A 23,235-nucleotide genomic window follows, 5' to 3' on the forward strand; every position below is an offset into this window, starting at 1 on the left:
TTGTAGTTGAGCCCTTTGACCATTGGCCGTGTGTCTTGGGCAGTTGAGGAAGGAGAGGTGCCAATCGCCACTTGATGATAGGTAAATCAGACTCACTGTCTGTAATTGCCACATCAAGGAGAGCTTTAACCTGTTGCTGAGGAAGACCAGAAACATCTAGTCCAAGTGGATCGTTTTTTTCTTTGTCTAATGTCAATGCACTTCTAAATTAATTTCCACTCTCAGTCATATTAGATAAATTCTAATGTCCTACTGACATAGTTTCAGTTAATCCAAAGGGAAATTTTTTGAAAATTAATTTTTCACAGGGAAAGAAAACCTGCACAAATTTGTGTAAACAGGATGTTTTAAAAATCCAGCCTTCTTTGATAAATCATGGATAATCTGAGTAACCCTTGTGCTACATTGGGAGTGGGGTCAACTAGACCCCACAAGAAAGTGCGCTGAACCTTTTTTCTTCAATGATTTGTGATCTTCACTGGTGTCCATGGATTACATGAAATCCTCTCCACCTTTATCGTGGTAGGGATAACACGTCAATTTGAGAATCAGGTCATCTGGACCCCATAGGATAGCACAAGGGTTAAAGACTCAATCTGATCATCTTTTGATGGATTGTAAAGTGGTCTTTTAATCATGATTGTTGGTATCATTTTTTTCCAAAATCAAAAACCGGTGTTGTTTTCTGGGACATGGTATCTGCAAAGCAGCAGGAGTTTATTCGAAATTTAACTCTGAATTGTGGGCAGGACCGCTGGCATGGAGCAACGTTGTCCCTACTTCCCCTACCTGTTCCTGAGAGCTCTCTGTTTACACTCTCCCTCACTACAGCTCCTCAAACCTCCAACCAAACAATAGCAGTGCAACAAAAATGGCGAGCAACATTGGAGCTATCCAGCCATACAGTTTTAGCCAGATTCCAGCTCAGACGTGGAAAACAAAGACGGACAAGACATGGATGTAGTCGTCCGCAATTGGATGCATCGGAATTGAGCGGAGCAGGGAGTTTGTGGCTTGCCTATTTCTCCGTCACATCTTCAAGGTTTTTGAAAGGACATTTTGCCAACTGCTCCTGATTTTTAATTATTTGAATGAAGAAATAAACAAAAAAGCTATTTTAATCTTGATTTTCTTCACATATGTCCTCCATCATCAGAAAAATGTAACAAAAAACACCCCAAACTGCTTTTTTGTTCATCTTTTAGAAATTTAGTTAAAACTTTTGGACAACATTCCTGTGTTTTGATGAAACGACACATGAACTCTGTTGCATCTGCATCAAACCTGGAGAGCACCGTCAATGATTGTGGGGGATCCAGAGTGATCAGCTGCTTTATGATCGAAATGACTGTGAAAAGTGATGGAATCAGCTGGTTCCAAATGATTCTAGTAAATGGAACATATTTTTTCTAAACAGACGTGAAAAACCAAATACTTGATAGTTTTGAAGGTTTTCATTTGACAAAATCAAATGTTATATTTTCTAGAAATATTTACATTTTCTGCACATATGTTCCTGTGATATTGACATCTGTTGGTTGATGTCAGTCATTTCTAACGCACAAAAACGAATTAAATCAAAACCAAGAATGTTATTTTCCAAAGAGGCCTTTAAGTGACAGTTGTCTGAGCTTCCTCTCTAGTCTAAAGGGACCACATCAACCCTTTTTATCCGCATTGCTGTAGGTCAGATGGGTTTGTTGGTGGGGGGTTCTGAAGGTTCTTGGCACGGAGCTGTGGACCGACAGGCTGCGCGGGTGGAGGAGCGAGGAGGCATCACGTTGACAGAGAGGCAGAGGAGCCGAGAGTGTGAAGATGCCATGATGAGATTCGCGTTGGGGGAGGAGCGAAGCTGCATCTCGGAACCAGACTGCGTGGAGAGCATCACCATCCGAGCCGGAAGCCCGCGCTCGCTGAGGAACCAAGCCCGCCGCACGCCGTGACGGACTGCGCCGCAGACGCCACCTGCGGGGACGGGCTGGAGATTCACCGTTTTCCTCTGCAGTTTTTGCTCGTCACCGTCGGAACCAGATGTTCCAACCCGGTCCTGACCCGTGCTGTTTCACGCCGTCCGGCCCCTGCGGACCCTGAGCCGAAGGATGCAGGTTAAAAGCCAGATCTGCGCGGAGAGGAGCAGCACTGACGACCCGGAGCAGGATGACAGCGAGAAGAAGACCTCGTGTTTTTCCAACATTAAGATCTTCCTGGTGTCGGAATGCGCGCTCATGTTGGCGCAGGGCACCGTGGGCGCGTACCTGGTGAGTTCCCTGCCTTCGGCACCAAAGGTGCGCGCGCGGTTTCTCAGCTGATGAGGACCACGCTCGTGTTTAGAGAATCATCTCCAGTCACGGAACGCGCATCCTCTGTGAGGCCGCTGCATCATCAGGCGCTGTGGGTTCCACGGACTAGCTGTGTGTCTGTGTGTGTGTGTAAGGGGGGCATATTTGAGCTCCCTCCACCTACCGGCTCCGTTACAGTAAATAATGCAGCACTCAGACCCGAGAGATGACGCGACCACCACAACAGAAGGACCCGCTGTTCCTTTCCATCAGTAATGGCTCATTTGATTTGACGGGGGGGGGGGGGGGGGGGGGGGCACAGCATCATCAAGGGAAGGGCAGTATCTCAAAAACCAGTCAATCTGATTCCTGATCTGATTCCTGATCAAAGCTCCCCCAAGATATTTCCTACATCTGTTGATGTTTACTGTAAATAATCAGAACCACGTTTGCTTCATCTCCCATCATCCAGAGCTTCTTTTCTTCTTTTTTCCTGATGCTGCTGCCGTTCATCTTCATCCCTGCTTGTCCTTCACTCTGATCGCTCATTTCTGTCTGGGTCTGTCAGACCAAATTTTCCTCCTCCATCTCCTCCTCTTCATTGGACTTTTGCTACCTGCAGCACAGAGCAGGTATAGTAACCTCCATCAGTGCAAGCTCTTTGTGGTTCCAAGTCTCTTCAGTGCATTGAAGGTGGTATTCAGACTGGACACACTTGGTTCGCTTAAAGTAAACCAGAGTTCATTTCCCTAGGTAACAAATTTTTAGTCTGCAAACACCCAAGCGGACCCTGGTCTGGGACAGAAACCACTCTCGTACCCATCTTTCGTGGTGGTCTTGGTTAGTTTCCAATCGAACTGAGTTCCTGTGGGATCTGAGTTTCCTCAGTCTGAATAGGTTCTGTGCTCGGAGCGGAACAACTGAACCAAAATGGCCACTGAGGCTGAGCATTATTGGATGTAAACAGAGAAGAAAGACAGCAGCCACTTTGATGAGACACAGAAAGTCATTGAAATGTGGTCAGATGAACGTAGGCTCATTAAAACAACTTTTAACATGCTGCACATTCCTTCTCACACAGTTTTCCCAACACTTTACATGCCATAAACACTTATCAGCGTACCTTCTTAGCCAAAGTCTTCTTAGCAAGGGGCAGCCGTGGTAACAGTGGTAGGGTGGTCAACCTCCAATCATAAGTCTGTGGGTTCAATTCCAACCCTGTGTCAAAGCATCCCTGGGCAACCCAGAGGCAAGCAACAGCAAGCAACTCTGCCTCTGGTGGAAGACTGGCACCAGTGCTCGGCAGGGGAGCCACCATCAGCATGCAAATGGGTGAATGTGTCTGTGACTGCAAAGCGCCTTGGGCCTTCAAGAAGGTAGTAAAGCACCATTTAAGTATATGCTATCTACCATTTAGGACCCATCTTGCACCTTGCTCAGCTATTCTTTCTGTCGTTTCTTTGCCTCGGCCTGGTAATTCCTGGCCAATGACTGAAGAGATCTTCAGTCGCAGGGTTTTGTTTACAGACCAAATTAAGGGGACACAGTCTAGACCATCAGACTTTTCCAGTCTGATTGCACCCCAAGAGTAGGTCATCCGAAAATGAAGAGATGTACCACTTCCCTCGTAACAGTCTGTACATTGTACAAGCTGTCAGTTTAAAAATCTAATATCTAATTAAAAATAAACGTTTCAAATAAAAAAGTGACTGGTAGATAAGAATTGTTTAAAATATAAGAAAGAAACAACAATGAATTGTCCAAACTGGGATTTAAAAAAATCCAATTATCTGCCAAAATAAAAAATGTCCCTTCCAATTTAAAGACTTATTTGTATTTACGACCCCATACAGCATCTTCTGAAAACACAAATCTAACCTGTAAAAAAGTGCAAGTTTAAACAAATGGTTGTTCTAGTATGTGGTGGTGCAGTGGTTAGCAAACTTGCCTGATAGCAAAAAGGTCCTGGTTCAAATCCAAATGTGCTCCTTTCCTTTCTACTATGTTTATGTCAACTACGGTGGCCGTTTTGGTTCAGTTGCACTGAATGGATTGTATTCAGACTGAGGAATCTCCAAGCAGACCAGGAATGAAGTCCTGATGATTGAAAATAACTTGAATTACTTCTGTACTTTCTGTACTTGCATTGCATTAAGTACAGTGAATCTGACTGTAGGTTAGGATAAATGTGTGTTTATAATCTGACCGGTTTTACCTGAGTCCTCTCTACTGTGTGTGAATTTAATAGTTCTGCTCAGATTACCCTCATTAATATTCTGGTTCACATATAGAGGATGGGGATTAGGATTATAATCCAACTAGATGGTCTGCCCTGATGTAATTGGCTGCAGTTTCAACCTTTCTTTTTCCTCTTTGTTTTCCAGGTGAGCGTTTTAACCACTCTGGAGAGACGCTTTAACCTCCAGAGCGCTGATGTGGGAGTCATTGCTAGCAGCTTCGAAATTGGCAATCTGGCCCTGATCCTGTTTGTCAGCTACTTTGGCGCCAAAGCCCACCGGCCTCGCCTGATCGGCTGCGGCGGGATAGTCATGGCGTTAGGAGCGCTATTGTCAGCTCTGCCAGAGTTTCTGACCCATCAGTACGAATATGAGGAAGGGGACTCGTGGCACGCCGAAGATGGCCGGGATGTTTGTTCCAACAAGTCCAGGTCAGAAAATCAAGACTCTGGGTTTAACTGCGCCAACCGAGCCAACACCAACAAGATGTACCTTCTGCTGATTGGAGCGCAGGTTCTAATTGGTATTGGAGCCACACCCGTCCAGCCTCTGGGAGTGTCCTACATCGACGACCATGTCCACAAGAAGGACTCATCGCTTTATATCGGTGAGTCATGTGGAAGCATAAAAACGAGTGTGTCTGATTCTCCAACATAATTCTTGCTTTAGCCATTTTGAGTGACCAACAGCACATTACTAATGTAAAGTGTTGAATAACGGAGCAAAGCCCCAGAATCCACCAGAATTATGTTATTGCATAAACAGTTGAAGATGGTAGTGTAAAGAATGTAAACGTGTTAGAGGGTTAATTAAGTTAGACTCATTAAGTTTGTCACCACTTCTGGTTTCGTTGATTCTCAAAGGAAAGAATAAAATATAAATAAAGTAAAAGCTTATTTTGTCAAATTAACCTCGGGTACAAACAGCATATTTAATAATAATAATAATAAAAATTGTTTAAAGCATACCTTAAAAACTTTAACATCACTGAAACTTACCAGCAATCTTAAATGATCTCTATCTTCTTCATTTTGACATTTTCAAAATAATAACTGTAAAAGCTAAATTCTAAGAATGAGCTAAGCCACCTACTGATCACAGGTAATAAAGCTGACATGAAACATCTTTTTAATTGTTCACTTTAGTTCTTTTGGCCACAAATGATAAATAAACAACACTTGACAAAAAAAAAAAAACAATAAGCAGGAGGTAGATGAAAGTGGAAACAGCAAACATGATAAATCAATATTTAGCTGATAACATCAGGTTGGTTTAGTAAAACAAAGAAGTAAAACAGTAATGATATTATTAGAGTTCAGTAGTGTAATAGACTGTGGGAGGAGAAAATTCAGGAACCAGCTGGTTTTACGCTAAAACCAACAAAGCCTCTTTCCAGAGGCATGCTGGGAGAACAGATCACGGTGAGGCCAGGAAGCATCTTTGATGAAGCTTTTGGTTTGGTTCAATGTTCTGGTAGAAGGGGAGAAGAGTCCCAATTAACTCCTCCCCCTATCTCACCACTGTTGGGGGCTTCTTCCAATCCGAGGGGTTACTCTCCTCAACTGTGGAAAGAAGGGAAGATGCTGCTGCAGCCTTCTGGGCCAGCACCAGGTCAGGTGTCTGTGAAATGCAACTGAAAAACGTGACCGCCTCTACAGCTGTGTTGACGATGACAAGGGGATCGGTTCTTCCTGAAGTCAGTAATGACGCTTTTGGTTTTATTCAGATGCCGGATCAGGATGTCTTCTCTACACTAGACGAGCAGTCGCTCTATTTCTTTACCTGCACACCCTGTGCGTGCAGCATTTACGCAGTCAGTACGGAACTAGTACTCACACCTCACTAACGACTAGCCGTTGGGATATTCAAGGCACGTTAACATTGGGAGCGGGTTCATCTAGACCCCAAAAGACAGTATGCTAAACCTTTTTTCTTCAATGAGTTTTGATCTTCACTGTTGTGCGTGGATTACATGAAATCCTCTTTACCCAAATCCACCTTTGTCATGGTAGGGATAACACGTCAAGATAAGGGTGGGTCATCTTGACCCCAAAAGGACGGCCGTGGTGCGGTTGAAGGGTGATCGACCCTCTGATTGCAGGTTCGATTCCCACCTTGCAAACATATGTCGAAGTGTCCTTGGGCAAGACACTGAACCCCATGGTGGAAGGTTGGCGCCAGTCTTCGGCAGCGGAGCCGCCACCAGTGTGTGAATGTGTGTGTGACTGGGTGAATGGGTCTGTGACTGTAAAGCGCTTTGGACCTTGAAGAAGGTAGAAAAACACTCTATAAGTATACACCATTTACCATTTACAAGATAGGACAAGGGTTAGAGTGTGGTGTAAGGGCACCATACAACAGCATTACCAGTATGTCAGAAGTGTGTGCAACTTCCATCAGCCTTGCAAATATTTCACAATGGACATGCACAACAATCGTGCAACACTCATTTTCAATGATGTCTTTTGATGTACAAACCCTTAAGGAACTGGACATGGGTGAATGTGACTAACGCTACACACCAGCATGTGATGCACGTTGAAGAGCGCACTGGACTTGAATTCGCTTTTAGCATATGGTGTTGACATTGGACTGTCGCTACCCGATGCTAGCGCATGTCCGCCCCCTACAGTTGGAAGAGGCTTTGTGTGAAATGTCGTAGTGGTGCAGATCTCATTAATCTCGCTCCAGGCTTTTTCTTTCACAGCTCTGGCTGGGAACAAACCGCAATTATTTTTAATTTCTTCTTCGTGATGCCTTTTCTAATGATTAGCCCTTTCAAGTCAATGGAATTTAAGAGGACGCTACCAAATCCAAGTCCCTGATTGGTCAAAGTTCAACTGGTTTAACTTGCAACATGCATTCAATGGCTGCATGTTTGGTACTTAGAGCCTGAAAACGGACCTAAAAATTAGCATGGCGACGTGTGAATGCGAGAGTTTTAAATGTTGAAGCCCAAAATGTGCACATAAGCATGTTTACATTGACTTTTTCATTTGAAGTGGTGACGCGTTGTTCTACTTCGGTGTGAATGCTTGAATTGTTGCTGAGGGAAATAATGGAAAATATGCCATGTCATAAGAGCAGGAGGATTACTACACATCATTTATCAACAAAAGTTCACGAAGGCCCCATTATAAATACAGATCGGACTCTTTTTTTAAATTCTTGAATGACATTAAAATACCATTTACCTCCTGTTGTTGTGGTTGGGACATTTGCTTGGCATGGCAGTGCAGATGACTGCAGCAAAGGTAAAGGTCATTCAAGGGCAGCTCTTTTTCCAACATTTTATTACAGTGATATTTTTTTTAATGTGTATTTTTTTATCTATTCATTCATTTTTGAATAATTTGATTTCCATGCCATTACTGTGTTTTTTTATTTTATTCTTTTTTATTTTTGTTTTAGAGCGACGTTTCCTGATCCAAAGTGCTTTGTAGAAAACTGTGAAAAACAATCGCTTGAGCTGTAGATGTTGTTGTCCGTTGCAGCACAGCAGCATGTTTGAAACTAAAAACTGCAGTTCATTCATCCCCCCACCCCCACCCCCAACCCCCCCACGGTATGAGCTGGAATACTGATGATCTTCAATAATTCATGTGGCCGGACCGCAGAGCCAGAACACTGAAGGCACTGCCTGTCTGGAGGCCCACAGCAGAGTCTCCAGACCTTTGAGGGTTGAAGCCCAGTCATTAGGGCCGGGGGGGTTTCTGCCCCTCCCTGTGCCTCCTGGGCCTCTGACATGCACTGTCAGTATAGCTGCGCATTACACATGTTTATCGGATTCTGGTGATAGGAAAGACAAACTTGGAGACACAGATGACACTGCTCCTTTTTTTTCATGCACAGTGGAAACAATTTCACAGAAGATCCTGAAGTCACACGAGTATTTACTACAAACTGCAGCACATTGCAGCTCTGCTACCAGCCGTTTTTATCGCTACATAAGCGTGGAAATGCTCAGCCAGAAATAGAAATAAAAATAATTTTAAACAAAGGTGTTTTTTATGTAACCAGGCGTTCAAACCTCTCCCCTTTTATTTTTATTTTTACCACAAACGGCTTCCTTCTAATGTTCATCAGAGGACAGCAAATACAGTAACAGGAGGAACCACAGGAATGACATAACACGCATAATATCCCATCTGTTGCCACCGTAGCAGTTCAAGAAAATCCAAGAATTATTCTGAGATCCTTGTTTTTCGGCTCCGTATCCAGATGAAAAGTGAGGAAAACTGTTTAATCCAAACGTTTTTCAGCAGTTTTTGGTCTCTGTGACCTGACGCGACAGACGCTGCCACAATGTTCTGCCCAAGAGGACAACATTGAAGCATCTAGGATTACGAACGTCACAAAGATCAAAACATTCCCTGCATCTTCTACAAAACTTGCTTCCATCAGTGGAAATGTTGGAGTAGATAGAAGGTCTTTTTTTTTTCTTCTTCATCCAGCCATGACGGCTGCTGGTCCATTTTGAAACATCTGCCAGTGACGTCATGGTTGGTTAAAAGAAAACTCCTCTCAGTACTTCAGCTTCAATCTAGAAAAATAAAAATCAGGAAAGATGTTTCAAGCTAAAAAATTCTGGTTTAATTAATCATTGTGTTTGGTTTGTAAAATGCTCTAACTTAAATTTTACTGCTGACATATTATGTAAGAAAAATGATTTCAATAATGTTAACACTGAAGATAAGCATGGCGGTGGAAGCTTCATGGGGAGGCTGTTAAGACAAAGTGAACAAATGACAGATAATACTTAACAATCTATTCCATCCATCCACCTATTGTTATATAGCATAAAAGTCAGATATATTTTCCATAATATTTTAGTGCAACAAAATTTAAAAAACATTACATGGGAGATGAATCTGTGTGCAAGAAATTAATCAATTTTCTTTGTAAATTAAATGTAGGTAAACAGGAATTTAGAAACATCTGTAAAATTTGGGGGAAATTAAACTCACTTATGTAAATTACTCGTTTATCTGGACTTTTTTCTGTTTTCTGTCTTCATTTTTAGCTTAAAGCTGTCTCTGTAAATGAGCAACTTTCTGCAAAGTAAAAGCTCTGTTCCTGTCTAGGAATTAAGACAAGGCAGCTGTTGCTGCTGTTGAGAATGCTCGTTCAAACTAAAAGGAACCTTTTTCAGTTTTTCTAAATGTGTTTAGGGGTGAAACTAATTTTTGTCCATAAGGATGAGCATCTTTGCTAAAGGACTAGATCTTCTCCCTGTGAACTGTTGGCCTTTCGGGTTTAAAACGTACTGATCCCCACAGAACAGATACGTTTTACTCTAAATCCATAAAGATAATTGGAGTATTCCATCTTAGACAGACACTATTATCACATTTAGACAGAATTTTACAGCAATCTTTTGGCCAAAAACAAACTTTATGAACATAATTTTTTTTTGTTTGGTCAATTTTTATTCAAATATACAAAATAACAAGAAATAAACAGTTTTAAGGTAGAATATGATTTAAAATAAAGTGTGAAAAAGTAAACTGATATTATTACTGTATTTGAACTTCTATAGCTTTGTATTAATAAATAAATAATGTGGTTGTGTAATTTCACTTAACATTTACGAAACAGAAAAAATTTAAATAAAAGATAGAGCAATTATCTAAAAATTTTAAATTCTTGTCATGTAAGTAAGACAAGAGTCTGTAAAGTTTTGTTCTTCAGTGATAAACTGAAATAAATATAAAGGTGCTTAAATATGAGTTTTAATTGACATATTATTTTTTTTTGCAAAGACTTTGTAGCTTCTCATTTTTAATTACACCCTAAAAAATCAAGCAGCTCATTATTAATGGTATTAAATTATTCACAATTGCATTACAAGCATTTTTTTAAACTGAAGGACACATTTAGTGATTTTTTTCAGAAAGGAATGATTTCATAATTGAAATAAGATGATTACTTTTAAATATAAATTGATATTCATTTTTGAATCTGTTCAGTATCTGGGTTTGGTAAAGCATTTCACTTTTCTGTTTGTGTGACACGTGACACTTGACCTGGAGTAGGAGCAAAGATAGAACCTTCTCTTTGATGACCAACTCTCTGCTTTTCTTCTTCTCTCTGCCTTTATAGCTGCTTCACACAGCCAGTACGTACATTTTCACATTTTCCACGAATGTAATTTCGGCCTTTCGTGATACATGCATGATAAACCTAATTCATTTGCGTTTCTCGCATTCGTCGATGCGCCCATATGTCCATATGTCCATCAAGAGTTTCGGTCAACTGTTTAATTCCGGTTTTAGTTGTTCAAGATTTTTGGTCTGTTGCGAATTATGCAGTTTATGCCTATTTTAAATAGTTTATACACAATCTTTATGTAATTCCTACACAATTGTGCGTGATTTTTGTATACAAATTATTTATCGTTTTTTGTATCGTCTTACTATTTCAATTAACCAAATCATTTTAACTCTCACCAATGTAAGGTACAGAACTTTTAGATACCAATCCCCTGGAGGTTTGTTACGGCTGCCTTTTTTAAACTTTTACGTTTTTTAGTCAGCAGTAGTTTTAGTCTTTTTTATGTTTAAGATACCTGGTTATTTTATTGTTTCTATACTTTTATGTCATTGTTTTTATACTTGTAGGAATGTTTTATTTTTATCCTTAAGTCTTTTGAGTCTGTAATAAAGCTCCTTATTCTATGCAACGCACATATTATGTTAAAATTCTGTAACTGACACACAAATCACTCATGAATTGCATCTAAACAGCGCAATAATCCTGCAAAGTTGATACACGTGTTCTTTGTGGTTTATTCATACTTTTTCTTACTTTTTTCTTTACTTTTTTGGTTTTAGCGCAGTTCATTCGGGATAAATCTGTGAAGATTTCATGTAAAGACCACAATTTTTCTCACTTTTTCCAAGTATATTCGTGTATGACTAATTTTCATCTGTGCAATATGCGTTAAATGTACGTGGCTGTGAGACTCGGGTATGTCCGTATTCCCACCCTAACCCCTATATAGTGCACTATATAGTGCGTTTGCCATTTTGGTGTGCTGTCTGAATCTACAATTCAAAAATTGAGTTTGAATTTTAAAATCCAGGCTTTTTGACCGTAATGTTTACATCTCACAGTGTGCATGCAGCTGAAGCGCAGCTAATATTTGCTGTTTAGCATTTCTGTTTCCCTCTTTGTTCAGTTGTGGGAAATACCCTTTGAAAAGTGCAACATGACACAGAAGGTTGTGAGGATCCATTTAGCAAACATTCATAGACATGATTAAATATTAAAGCTGCAGCTCTTCAGGAGCGCAGGAACAAAGCAGATATTTGAGGGAAAAGCTGCCTTTGAGTGGCCACATCTTCTACCACATGGACCTGTCGGGCCTTAACCCTTTGTTGGATGAAAACCCAATGAGAAATGACACAAGTAGTATGTACTGATAGAACCACACAGTATGTACACAACCACACAGTATGTACAGACACAACCACACAGTATGTACAGACAAAACCACACAGTACGTACAGACATAACCACACAGTACGTACAGACACAACTACACAGTATGTACGGACACAACCAAACAGTATGTACGGACACAACCAAACAGTATGTACGGACACAACCACACAGTATGTACAGACACAACCAAACAGTATGTACGGACATAACCAAACAGTATGTACAGAAACAACCACACAGTATGTACAGAAACAACCACACAGTACGTACAGACACAACTACACAGTATGTATGGACAAAACCACACAGTATGTACAGACACAACCACACAGTATGTACAGACAAAACCACAAAGTACGTACAGACACAACCACACAGTACATACAGACACAACCACAAAGTATGTATGGACACAACCACACAGTATGTACAGGCACAACCACACAGTATGTACAGACACAACCACACAGTATGTACAGACAAAACCGCACAGTACGTACAGACACAACTACACAGTATGTACGGACACAACCACACAGTATGTACAGACAAAACCACACAGTATGAACAGGCACAACCAAACAGTATGTACAGACACAACCAAACAGTATGTACAGAAACAACCACACAGTATGTACGGACACAACCACACAGTATGTACGGACACAACCACACAGTATGTACAGACACAACCAAACAGTATGTACAGAAACAACCACACAGTATGTAAGGGCACAACCACACAGTATGTACAGACACAACCAAACAGTATGTACAGAAACAACCACACAGTATGTACGGACACAACCACACAGTATGTACGGACACAACCACACAGTACGTACAGACACAACCACACAGTATGTACAGAAACAACCACACAGTATGTACAGACACAACCACACAGTATGTACGGACACAACCACACAGTATGTACGGACACAACCACACAGTATGTACGGACACAACCACACAGTACGTACAGACAAAACCACAAAGTATGAACGGACACAACCATACAGTATGTACGGACACAACCACACAGTATGTACAGACAAAACCACACGGTATGTACAGACACAACCACACAGTATGTACAGTGTATATTTCCAGGATAGACTCAGTAGGTGGGTTTGAGGGGTGGGGTAGGGGGAATTGCGGCTCTCCACCTCTGGATCACAGAATTATGACCCCCTTTGACTGAGACTGAAAGCTGGTTTATTCAGGTGTTGTGCCTTTTATCTGCAGGATATTCCATGTTTGTTCAACTGACTTTTGTTTTTATGTATTCATCTTTTAATATTTTCCTTTCAAGATATTATCCATTATTCAGTGTCATGGGTGATTGAGGTACACCTATAAAAAAACGTTTCATTATTATTAGTGTCAAACTTTTATTGGTAAAAAAGATCTGGTTGGGATGCAGATCTGTAGTGCGAACCCCACCTTTGGAAACTTCTGAGCCAAAAACTAAGCATGACCAAAGCCTGATTCCTTTTACCGTTGTTGACAGCAGTCTTTGAGCATCCTCAAACAGACTCATGTCGAAGTGAGTCCATACAGACCAGATCCTGACATCTGCAGGAGCCATAACCAGAAACTCTGGAAGTGACCAAATTCTCAAAATAATGCAGTGAATGGTAATACTGGTTCTTGAATAAGAAAGAGTAAATGTTGGATTATTTCTGCAGGAAACAAGACATTTAGTGATGCAGGTGAAGGTGAATGAAGACGAGGATAGCTGTGTCTGTCTTTGAAGGAGAGGAGGAAGATGTGAAGGAAATCAAGGGACTGAGGAAATAAAGAAAAAACAATGTTAGATCCAGTTTTATTAATCATAACACTAATCAACTAATTACCAAATCATATATTTTTTGTTTTTTCAATAAATTTTATGTATTTTTTCAGGCAAAAACAGTCGATCCTTCAAACATTTAATGTTAGATGTTAAAACTACAAATAAAAAAAACGGCTTTAGAATATTAACATACAAAAAAGATAAAGATATTGAAATGACTTTTTCTTTTTTAAATATATTGATATTCAATTGAATCAGACCGTTATTCAAAATTGACTGGAGTCAGTATTTGAGCAGTGAATGCCCCTGTGGTGTTCAGCATCTGCTCTTACCACTAGCCCCGCCCACCTTGCAATTGAATTACGTTAATTTGGAAAATAATATGAAACTGAAAAATCTTCTCTGAAAAAGGATGAAGAATAGACAGGAAGTAAGCGAAATGCAAACGTTTCCAAAACAAAAACGCTTTTCAAATGAAGAAACCTAAAAAAAAAAAAATGTATCTAAAGACACATAAAAATACAAAGAAGGAATCCTCAGATCATCAGATTCATGCAGAGGGGCCGGTAATGAAACTGGAAAAGAGAGACGAAGAACTGCCTGCAAAAGCTAAGATAATATTTAGCCGCAATGTTGGAGCCAAAACATAGATGGATTATTGATTACTTTCTGCCTCCCTCATGGATCAGCAAGCCTCCTGTCTGCTGCGTCTTTTGAGTCTAACATAAAGGAGCTTTTGTAGTTTTCGCGTTTTTTCCCCCCCGCTTTACATCTGAATGGAGCCGTGCATGTCGTGCTGCATTGATAAAGGAATCTTTCTTAAAGAAAATGTAAATATTGTTGCCGCTGAAGAAACTGAACTGCTCAGCAACATTTTGGAAAATGGAAGACTCTTGATTTTTGATGTGTCTTTGCATTTACAAATGCATTACAAAAACTGTAAACTATCAAATGAATTAACTCAGTAAGGGTGGCATTATATAAGTTCGCTTCTTTCCACTCCTTTTCAAGCAATAAATCAAGCTCTACTTGACTTTAGTTAATGATCACTGTTTTTAATCAAGCAAAGGTGATTCAAGTGACTTTTTTGTTTTGTTTTATTTTCTGTCTTTTTAATCTATACATTTCAACATTTCTGCAATGAATTTGATAAAAATGTGTAAATTTGTTATTGCTTTGACTACAATCCTTGAAAAAAATCAAAAAAATCAAATTTAAGGCGGAATTTTGAAGGTCATTTGAAGAAAGTTGTGGATTCTTTTCACCTTCTTGAGTTAAAAGTTTTTTCTGTTGTTGTTTTAAATGTTTTTTTTCCTGTAAAGTTTAACTTTATTTAGATAGAATAGAAAAAAAATAACTAGATCCTGGTCTTATTTACATTAAAGCCAAATGTTCTATGTAGGTCTTCCTTGTATTTCGTTTTAACCAACAGAATAACATTTTGTTTATAACGTTTTCACTATGTTAATTTAATTATTGATTTCAAACTGATAAATAATAGACAGATTAAACAGAAGTACACACAAAAAGGGCTTTGGATGAAGATCAACAATTTATCGAGTACAAGACCTTTTTTTTTAGTTTCATTTCTTTTGAAGCTTTAATTTATACAAAAAATATTTTTTATAGAACTACAAGAAATAATCACAGTCACTGAAATTGCCACAAAAAAGATCAATAAATATTGTTTTATATATATTTATTATGTCACCCTTTTTAATTGCTTTGATTATTTTGATGGATTGACAATTTTCAAAATTCCATATCTGAAGCCCGTCTTCTGAAGTTTAGTTCTCACTGCTGGTTTCATAAACATATTTGATCCTCTCGGACTGCTTTTTTTTTTACCTCCTAAATGAGAGATACTCTTTGGTAAGTGTTGATTTTTTATTTTAAACATAATATGAAAGAGTGAGGTTCTATGTAAGATGATCTGGTGATTACTGTCAATATTATGTATCCCTTGTGCTATCTTGTGGGGTCCAGATGACCCCACAAGATAGCACAAGTGTTAAAGACCCATGAAAATTGTGTTTTTGATGTTTTTGACATGCTCTTGTGTCATATTTCTCAAGACGGAGGACATATACAAAGAAAATGAAGCTTAAATTTATATTTCTGAGTATTTCTTTATTCTAATTGTGGTGAAAAAGAAGCATAAGAAAAAAGGCTGTTTGAAAAAGCTCACGGCAGTGATGTTGGGGCTACAGCCTGAAGGTCACAAACGTCCTGCTTTATTCTGATGCATCCACCGGCAATCAGATAGATCCACGTACATCTTTGTTTTTCTTGTTCTGAGCTCACATCTGGATCAAAACTGTACAGCTGGATAGCTCCAAAATTGCTCTGTTGCACGGCTAATATTAACCTGGGGTTGTGAGGGGCTGTAAGCTAGCAGGAGAGAGTGTAAACATATCCTACGACCTTTTTCGGGCTCTACGTGCAAACCACGTGCCAACTGAACGCGCGTTGAGAGTTAAAGCGCGTCAAACTCTGAGCAATCAGGGCCTCTGATTTGCTAGTAATGTGTGGGTAGCATCCTGTTCAAAACTCAGAACTGTCGACTGTTTGAAAATTGATCACAGAGGAGAAATTAATAATTGTGGTTTTTGCCCTGCTGGAATGTTATGACACCAAGTTTTTCATAAAATGAGACGTTGCGTCTCAACGTTTAAATGAAAAATTAAATATATCGCAATAGAGCTGTGAAAAAAAATGCATGAGGTGAAATTTGTGAGATTTGCATTTTGCACCTAGCCCCTTCGAACTGTAGGTGGCACACATGTAGAAGTAGAAGCCCCTCCCTGCTTGTCCAGTTTGAACAGTGTGGGGTAAATGCCTAGTGTGTGCATAGCTTAAAATAGCACGTAAGGGTAAGTAAGGGTGAGACGCAGGCACTGATTTTTTTTTTTGCGACTCAAACCCCGTCCAAGGAGCTTGCTAGCACTGTTCACGTGGTAAGTTCGAGCTCTAATGTGGAAATAAGACGTTGTTTGTGTGGGTCTTCTACTGGTATCCCTGCCCCCTGCCCCCCCCCCCCCCCCCCCATTGCAGCAAGTCAGTCAGTAGCTGGTACTTACAGTTTACTAACGACTAGACTGAGGCGTAATGACAACGTACGGCAGCATCACCCACACTTTATAAGAGCGTGCAAATACCATTATTCCTACACCTACTGCCAGATACACTTACCACGTGCGTGCATGACAATGGTACGTTCCATTTTCATCACATGCCTTGGGGAGGCCTTACAAGCCTGAAGGGACACACCTGCACTCCCCTAAAGATGCAAGCTGCCCTTCTCTACAACCTTCCATGGGCTCAGAAACACCAAAACCACCTGTACAGCGCCTGCACAGGTCAACCCCACCCCCACAGGTGGCATGTGACGAAGGCTTTAAATCTCTTTTTTTTTTTTTTTTTCTTGGCTTTAAATCTCATACACATAAAATAAATAAATCCGTCATCAGGACCAACATCTGATCAGCATCAGATTTATGCATCAACGAAAGTTTTTGATCATCAGCATAGAGGAACTTTATCCTTGTAAAAGTAAATATTGACTGAATGAACGATGTCTTAGGTCACTGCTTTAGTTCTCCGGTTTGGCTCTTTAACTGCCCCACAAGAGAGAAGCTAAAGCTCAGCATGCAGGAGGGGAGCTGATATTACAGTTTTTACAGGGAGGATATAACCAGCAGAATGCAGCAGCAGCAACAGGACAAATGACTGAACTATAAAGTTCAAAATAAACGACTCTGCAGTCGGAGACGTCTGCAAACAGCAAGCACTGCAGCTCTGTAACAGACAGCACAGCCCGCCACCCCCCCCAGTGATATTATTGCCTCTGTTCATCGCTGTAATGCGCGTAATGAAGTGGTGTGATGCTGCAAGCGGAGTCCACTGCAGCAAAATGTTTTGACTCGGCTGGAGTTATTACTCCTCTACTGTGGGACAGCAGAGAAAAGAATGGACCCTGACTCAGCAGGCGCTGTCCGCTCGGCCCGGCCCGGGTTGTTTTATAGGAGCACCTCCGTGGGGCATCTTTGCCAAGATAGAAAGGAGCAGCAATTGAACGGAGACATAATGTGAGGCTGAGTGTGAAATTATTCATGTGCAGGCAACGTGAGCGGAGACGGGCAGTTTGACCTCTTCTGCGGCACATTTATCCTCGTCCATCATTTATCGCTCCATTAGGGGAGAGCGATGCTATGTCCTTATATATCATTGACGGCGTGAACATCATGTCTCCGTGTTTATTTATTTTTTATTAATTACATGGTCAGTGTTGTAGCACATATCACAAAGAATCAGAACTTTAATCAATCTAATTAAAATGGTTGAATTTTCCATATAAAATATTTAATAAACTGCAAAAACAGAAATAAATAACCAAAGACATGAAATCAAAGTTTTTTAAACCTTTCAGGAAGACTAAATAAAAGAACGAGCATAAATGTAATTATTATATTATGTATATAAAGACTCTGATGAAAATAGTATTTTTGTATTTTTTAGGTTTATTGCAGAAATACAAAAACAACCGTTGAGATTTGGCATATTCCAGCCGATTTAGAACTGAAGGCGCAGAATTAGAGCACCTATAAATGTATCATTTATATACTGGTATACACACACACACACACACTCTTATATACATGTAAATGCTGTCACAAGAACAGACAGATGGCTGGATCCAAATGCAGAAGGTTTATTAGCTCAGCTAAAAGTCCACAAAGCTGAATCAGGGTCAGGCAGGCAGGGGTCAATAACAGGCATGAGAGCATCAGAGAAGAGACAGGGGTAGTCAGGATCCAGGCGAGAGTTGGGGCAGGCAGCAGGCAAACAGAGTCAGGGTCAGGAAACAGAAGACCAGGTCCAGATATAACACTCTGTAATGAAGGCAGAGTGGCACAAACAATACTTTGCACTGAGCTTCATTTAGTGCAGAGCTGAAGTATGCTGTGTTTGATTGAGTGAATGAGCGTCAGGTGTGCAGCTTTCAGGAAGTGAGCACTGGGGGTTGATGGGAGTCATAGTGTGGATAGAACTCTGGGGACGCCTCCCGCCGGTGACCGAAGGGGGAGACAGAGTTCTTACTTCTGACACACACACACTCACACACACACACACACACACACGTACTTACACATCCATGTATACACACAGTCACATTTGCAAAATGAGGGCATTAGGACGACAGTCTTAGTTCAAACATAGCAGTCACTCCCATCCATCTTTAAAAAAAACAACATAATTTCTTAGTTGTAGTTAGGCACTCAGATATTACATCAAATAAACTTGTTTTCATTTTTAGATCCACTGGTTTATGGTTGGTGGATCTGGTTAAAGTCAGTTCAGAACAATAATCTTTTTTGCCAACATTGATGAGACGTGTAAAATACAGCATTGATCATTATTTTATTTATTTATTTATTTAAGATTAAGAAAGAAATTCTTCTTTTCAATTGTGGCCTGGCAAAAGCCAAGATCTTTTGAGAATCCAATAAAGGTAAAAAAACAAAAAAAACAAAACAAACGAGTTGCAGGAGAGACGTAGAACAAAAATCCGGAGAAAACAGCAGTAACACAGACAATCGTTACATAATTAAAATAATATCATTAGTAGTTACATCAACATTATTTTAAACTTGTCTGTACAGTGTCCTTGGGTTTCATGAAAGGCGCTTTAAATAAAATGGATTGTTATTATTATTATTATTATAATTATTATTATTTTTTTTTTTCCTCTAGAAGGGCTACAAGAGGATCTGTAGGTAAATCTGTCCTTACCATTTTCTCCATCTTCTTTTTTATGTGGTCTTATTTTGGGGCGTGTGTGTGATCACTAATCATGCCCCGCTTTTTTTTAACACGGTCTCATGGCATTTTCCTGACGATGGTGGACAAAGAAATTTAGATTAAAAATAACATTTCTGAGTAATCTGTTCAAATTGTGAATCAGATGGGAGGGGGGTGGGCTTATTCCACGGCAACAGCCACAACTCAGGGGCTAATTTCTACTGAACTACTGCTGCTTTAAAGACATTATGTCCTAGAAAACGACAGGTTTTTTGATTTTGCCATATAGCTTATAAAAGACCCCTGGGAACGCTTGCACAATAGATCAACAGATGATCGCAGAGGGACTTTACATGAAAAGGTGGGTCAGATGGCAAGCAAAATGTTGCAGTATTACTGTCTGCATTTCCCTGCTGCCCCTTCATGTCTCTGTCTTTGGTTTTTGCAGTTTTCCTGTTTGTTTTAGTTGATTTTGTCTAAATAAACTGCTTCTATTAAATCAGTAGGTGGTGGAAGTAGCCGTAGTTTGGTTCAGATTGGTTTAATCCAGATGAACCAGTTCCGTGGCAGAATTTAGAAATCCGTTTGTGGACTCCCAGAGTCTTTACGTTGCAACTCTCGGATTTACAGCTCGGCAAATTAGATTAATTTGTTAATTATGTCAGCATAAAAATGTTTTAGAGTCATTTGTGCAGAGAGGTAAACATTTCCCACCACTTAATAGAAGAGCTGCTGAGCTGCATATTGAACTCGGAGGAGGCTGAACAGCTAAATCTTCTTTTATCTCTGTCTTTAAGCTGTTTATATGAGACCCATAAATAAAAACTTCAGTTTGTCCTTTTGTTAATATCAATTCTAACATCAGTATATGAGAGATAAAAGCAAGGAGGGAACGGGTTGTAACCCTCCTGAGAAACCTGGGACGGATGCTCTCCAAGGGGTTCAAAGATGACAAACTTTAAAGTCACGGTTCCACTTGTCAAATTCCCTCTTGGAGCTGGACCTGAGGGAACGTTGCAGTCCCTGCCGCACTTAGGAACCGTTTCCTGATCAAAGGGTGATTCATTTTAAAGTCGTAACGCCGTTCTTCCCGTGGAGCCGAGTCTGACGGAGGTGATTTTCTTCCTCTGGAGCAGCAGAGGAGCACTTGAAACCGTTTTATCACAGGTCTCCACATCCCAACCAGACATCCGAAACATCTCCAGGAACATTGTCCTTAACCTATATCAATGCTTTTCTTGAACCTTTAACCCTTATGCTATCCTAGGCACTTTAACGTTAGGAGCTGGGTCATCTAGACCCACTAAACAGTGCACTGAACCTTTTTTCTTCAATGAATTGTGATCTTCACTGGTGTCCATGGATTACATGAAATCTTTCCACCTTTATCCACCTTTGTCATGGTAGGGAGAACACATCAATGTAAGGGTGGGGTCATCTAAGATAGCACAAGGGTTACAAGTAAACTATGCCCATATGATAAGATATTACCTGCCAGTGGTGGTTCTACACTAACTTACTCCCCGCCCCGCACACACATCCTTTTGTGTTCCCCTTTTTTTTTCCCATTTTACACAAAAAAATGCGTGAATTTTAAACGCTCGCATCACAGCGGTGTCAAACTAAGTTCCCTGAATCCAAAACACGCTTTAGGTTGCGGGCCTAACAAAATAAAGTTTTATTGAACACTCTAAAGCTAAACTTTTAACCCTTGTGCTGTCTTAGATGACCCCACCCTTACATTGACGTGTTCTCCCTACCATGACAAAGGTGGACAAAGGTGGAAAGATTTCATGTAATCCATGGACACCAGTGAGGTTCACAAATCATTGAAGAAAAAAGGGTCAGTGCACTGTTTAGTGGGTCTAGATGACCCAGCTCCCAATGTTAAAGTGCCTAGGATAGCACAACCCTTTAAACATAAATATGAATAAAAACTGACAGGAATGTTAATCCAGAATAAATCAAGTTAAACCTTAAATAACGTATAATATTTTGCTCTCCATAAAAATATATTCTATCAAAATTATACAAATATGAACATGCTGCAGAAGAAAACAAACAAAGCCTGGAAATGTTACTAATAAGAAACAGCAAATCAAATCCTTCCTTTTTTCTTTGCGTCTTTGTCAATTTTTTAAAGAACTAAACTCCTGGCATCATTTTTATCAATAAGTTCATTTCTGCTTGGTGTGTGATGTCCTGTGTCTGTGTTTGTGAAATGCATCAGAGGGATTTGATTTTTTTTTTAAACCTGTTATGGTGAATATCATTTTTAGGTCTTATAAAACATTAAAAAAACTACTCCAATACTCCAAAAATATTTGGCCTTTTTCTAATTTTTGCAACACCAACAGTAAAAATCCTCCAAAAATCCCCTAATCCATTCATAAACAAATGATCAATTGTTTATTTCTGATCTCAAAAAGTGCAGCTGTTTTACTGCATTATCTGCTGTCTTTATGTCAAATACTGACACCAACTAAATGACAGACGTGAAAAATACATTTACATGAAAAATAAAGACACGTCATCAAAATGTCTATAATAGTTAGTAAAGAATGACAATATTAGCACGAGCTGAGTAATCTAAAGGCACGCCATGATCCAGGTGTTGCGCAATTAAGGCTGCACTAAATGTGCCATTTCACCATGGCAACACTGACTCAGACCGATTCGGGCCAACCACTGCTAACTGACCATATGTGGCTCCAACATGATGGCAAATGAATGACAACCACTCTCGCCAGTCAGGACTGAGCTTGTTGAAAGGCCACGCCCCTTCCACTTGAAAGCGGGCCACACAAAATAGATTCAAGATTCATTTATTTGTCATTTTCATTAAAACATGAACCAAGAAATTGCGTTTGGAGCATTGACAATCACCCTAATTATTTCAAAGTAGGAAAAAAAAAACTATTCACCAAATAAATACCCAATAAATAGATAACCAAAGTGCAACATCAGTACAAAAAAGAAAAAAAACAGAACAAAAAAAGAAGACTTTCAGTGTACATAGGTGCTGTAGTCAATAGCAGCTTAATGTTAATGTGCAGCATTAACATTAAGCTGATTGGTCGGGGGGACCCGCAGGTACCGCCTACTTTTAATCATACATCTGATTGGCCAGTTTATAACTTAAATAAAAAGAAAAGGATTATGGAGATGTTAAAAAAAGGTATCAGAGCAAGAACGAATAAGGAAAAGCTGCGGGTCACTCAGTCCAGTTCCCATTTACAGTCACTTGGATACACTGGCATTTATGTTCATAATTGGTATATAATCATATGCTGCATGTTGTTTCTTTTTTCTTTCTTGGAGATGCATAAACATTTAAAAGTTGCTTTAATGATCTCTTAAAAAAAAGTTCAGTCCTCAGCTGGAGAGCTCTGGCAGGGAGGTCAGGACGGCTCTCAAACCCGCGGCCTCGCAGCAGCCAAGCCTTTGATGTGTGCAGCCGCAGCACATTGTAGCTCAGCTGAAGACAGCGCTTTTGCATTCTCAGCCAAACCGCATCAGGGCTGCTATTGATCAGTGCAGGTCAGTGAGTCCTGAAGGATTTACGCTCTCCCCGTAATAAGCGATGAGGGGGCATATCTGTAAGCGTGTGCACATCACAATGACGGACGTTTCAATCCAACTTCCTGCAAATTCCACAGTTTTTTTTTCTCAG

At 40.0% G+C, this 23,235-nt stretch overlaps 1 protein-coding gene across 1 annotated transcript in view; it reads left to right on the forward strand.

Annotated features, from left to right (window-relative positions):
• The first annotated feature begins 1,148 nt into the window (after positions 1-1,148).
• LOC101173048 (solute carrier organic anion transporter family member 3A1) overlaps positions 1,149-23,235 on the forward strand; it is a 35,215-nt gene continuing 13,128 nt past the window's right edge. The window contains exons 1-2 of the mRNA XM_011494020.3: positions 1,149-2,258; positions 4,664-5,123. Of these exons, the coding sequence (XP_011492322.1) occupies positions 2,100-2,258; positions 4,664-5,123 (619 nt within the window). The 5' untranslated portion in view covers positions 1,149-2,099. The remainder of the gene's footprint in view (positions 2,259-4,663; positions 5,124-23,235) is intronic.

This window comes from Oryzias latipes, chromosome 3 (assembly GCF_002234675.1).
Source record: "Oryzias latipes chromosome 3, ASM223467v1".
Taxonomy (NCBI): Eukaryota; Metazoa; Chordata; class Actinopteri; order Beloniformes; family Adrianichthyidae; genus Oryzias; species Oryzias latipes.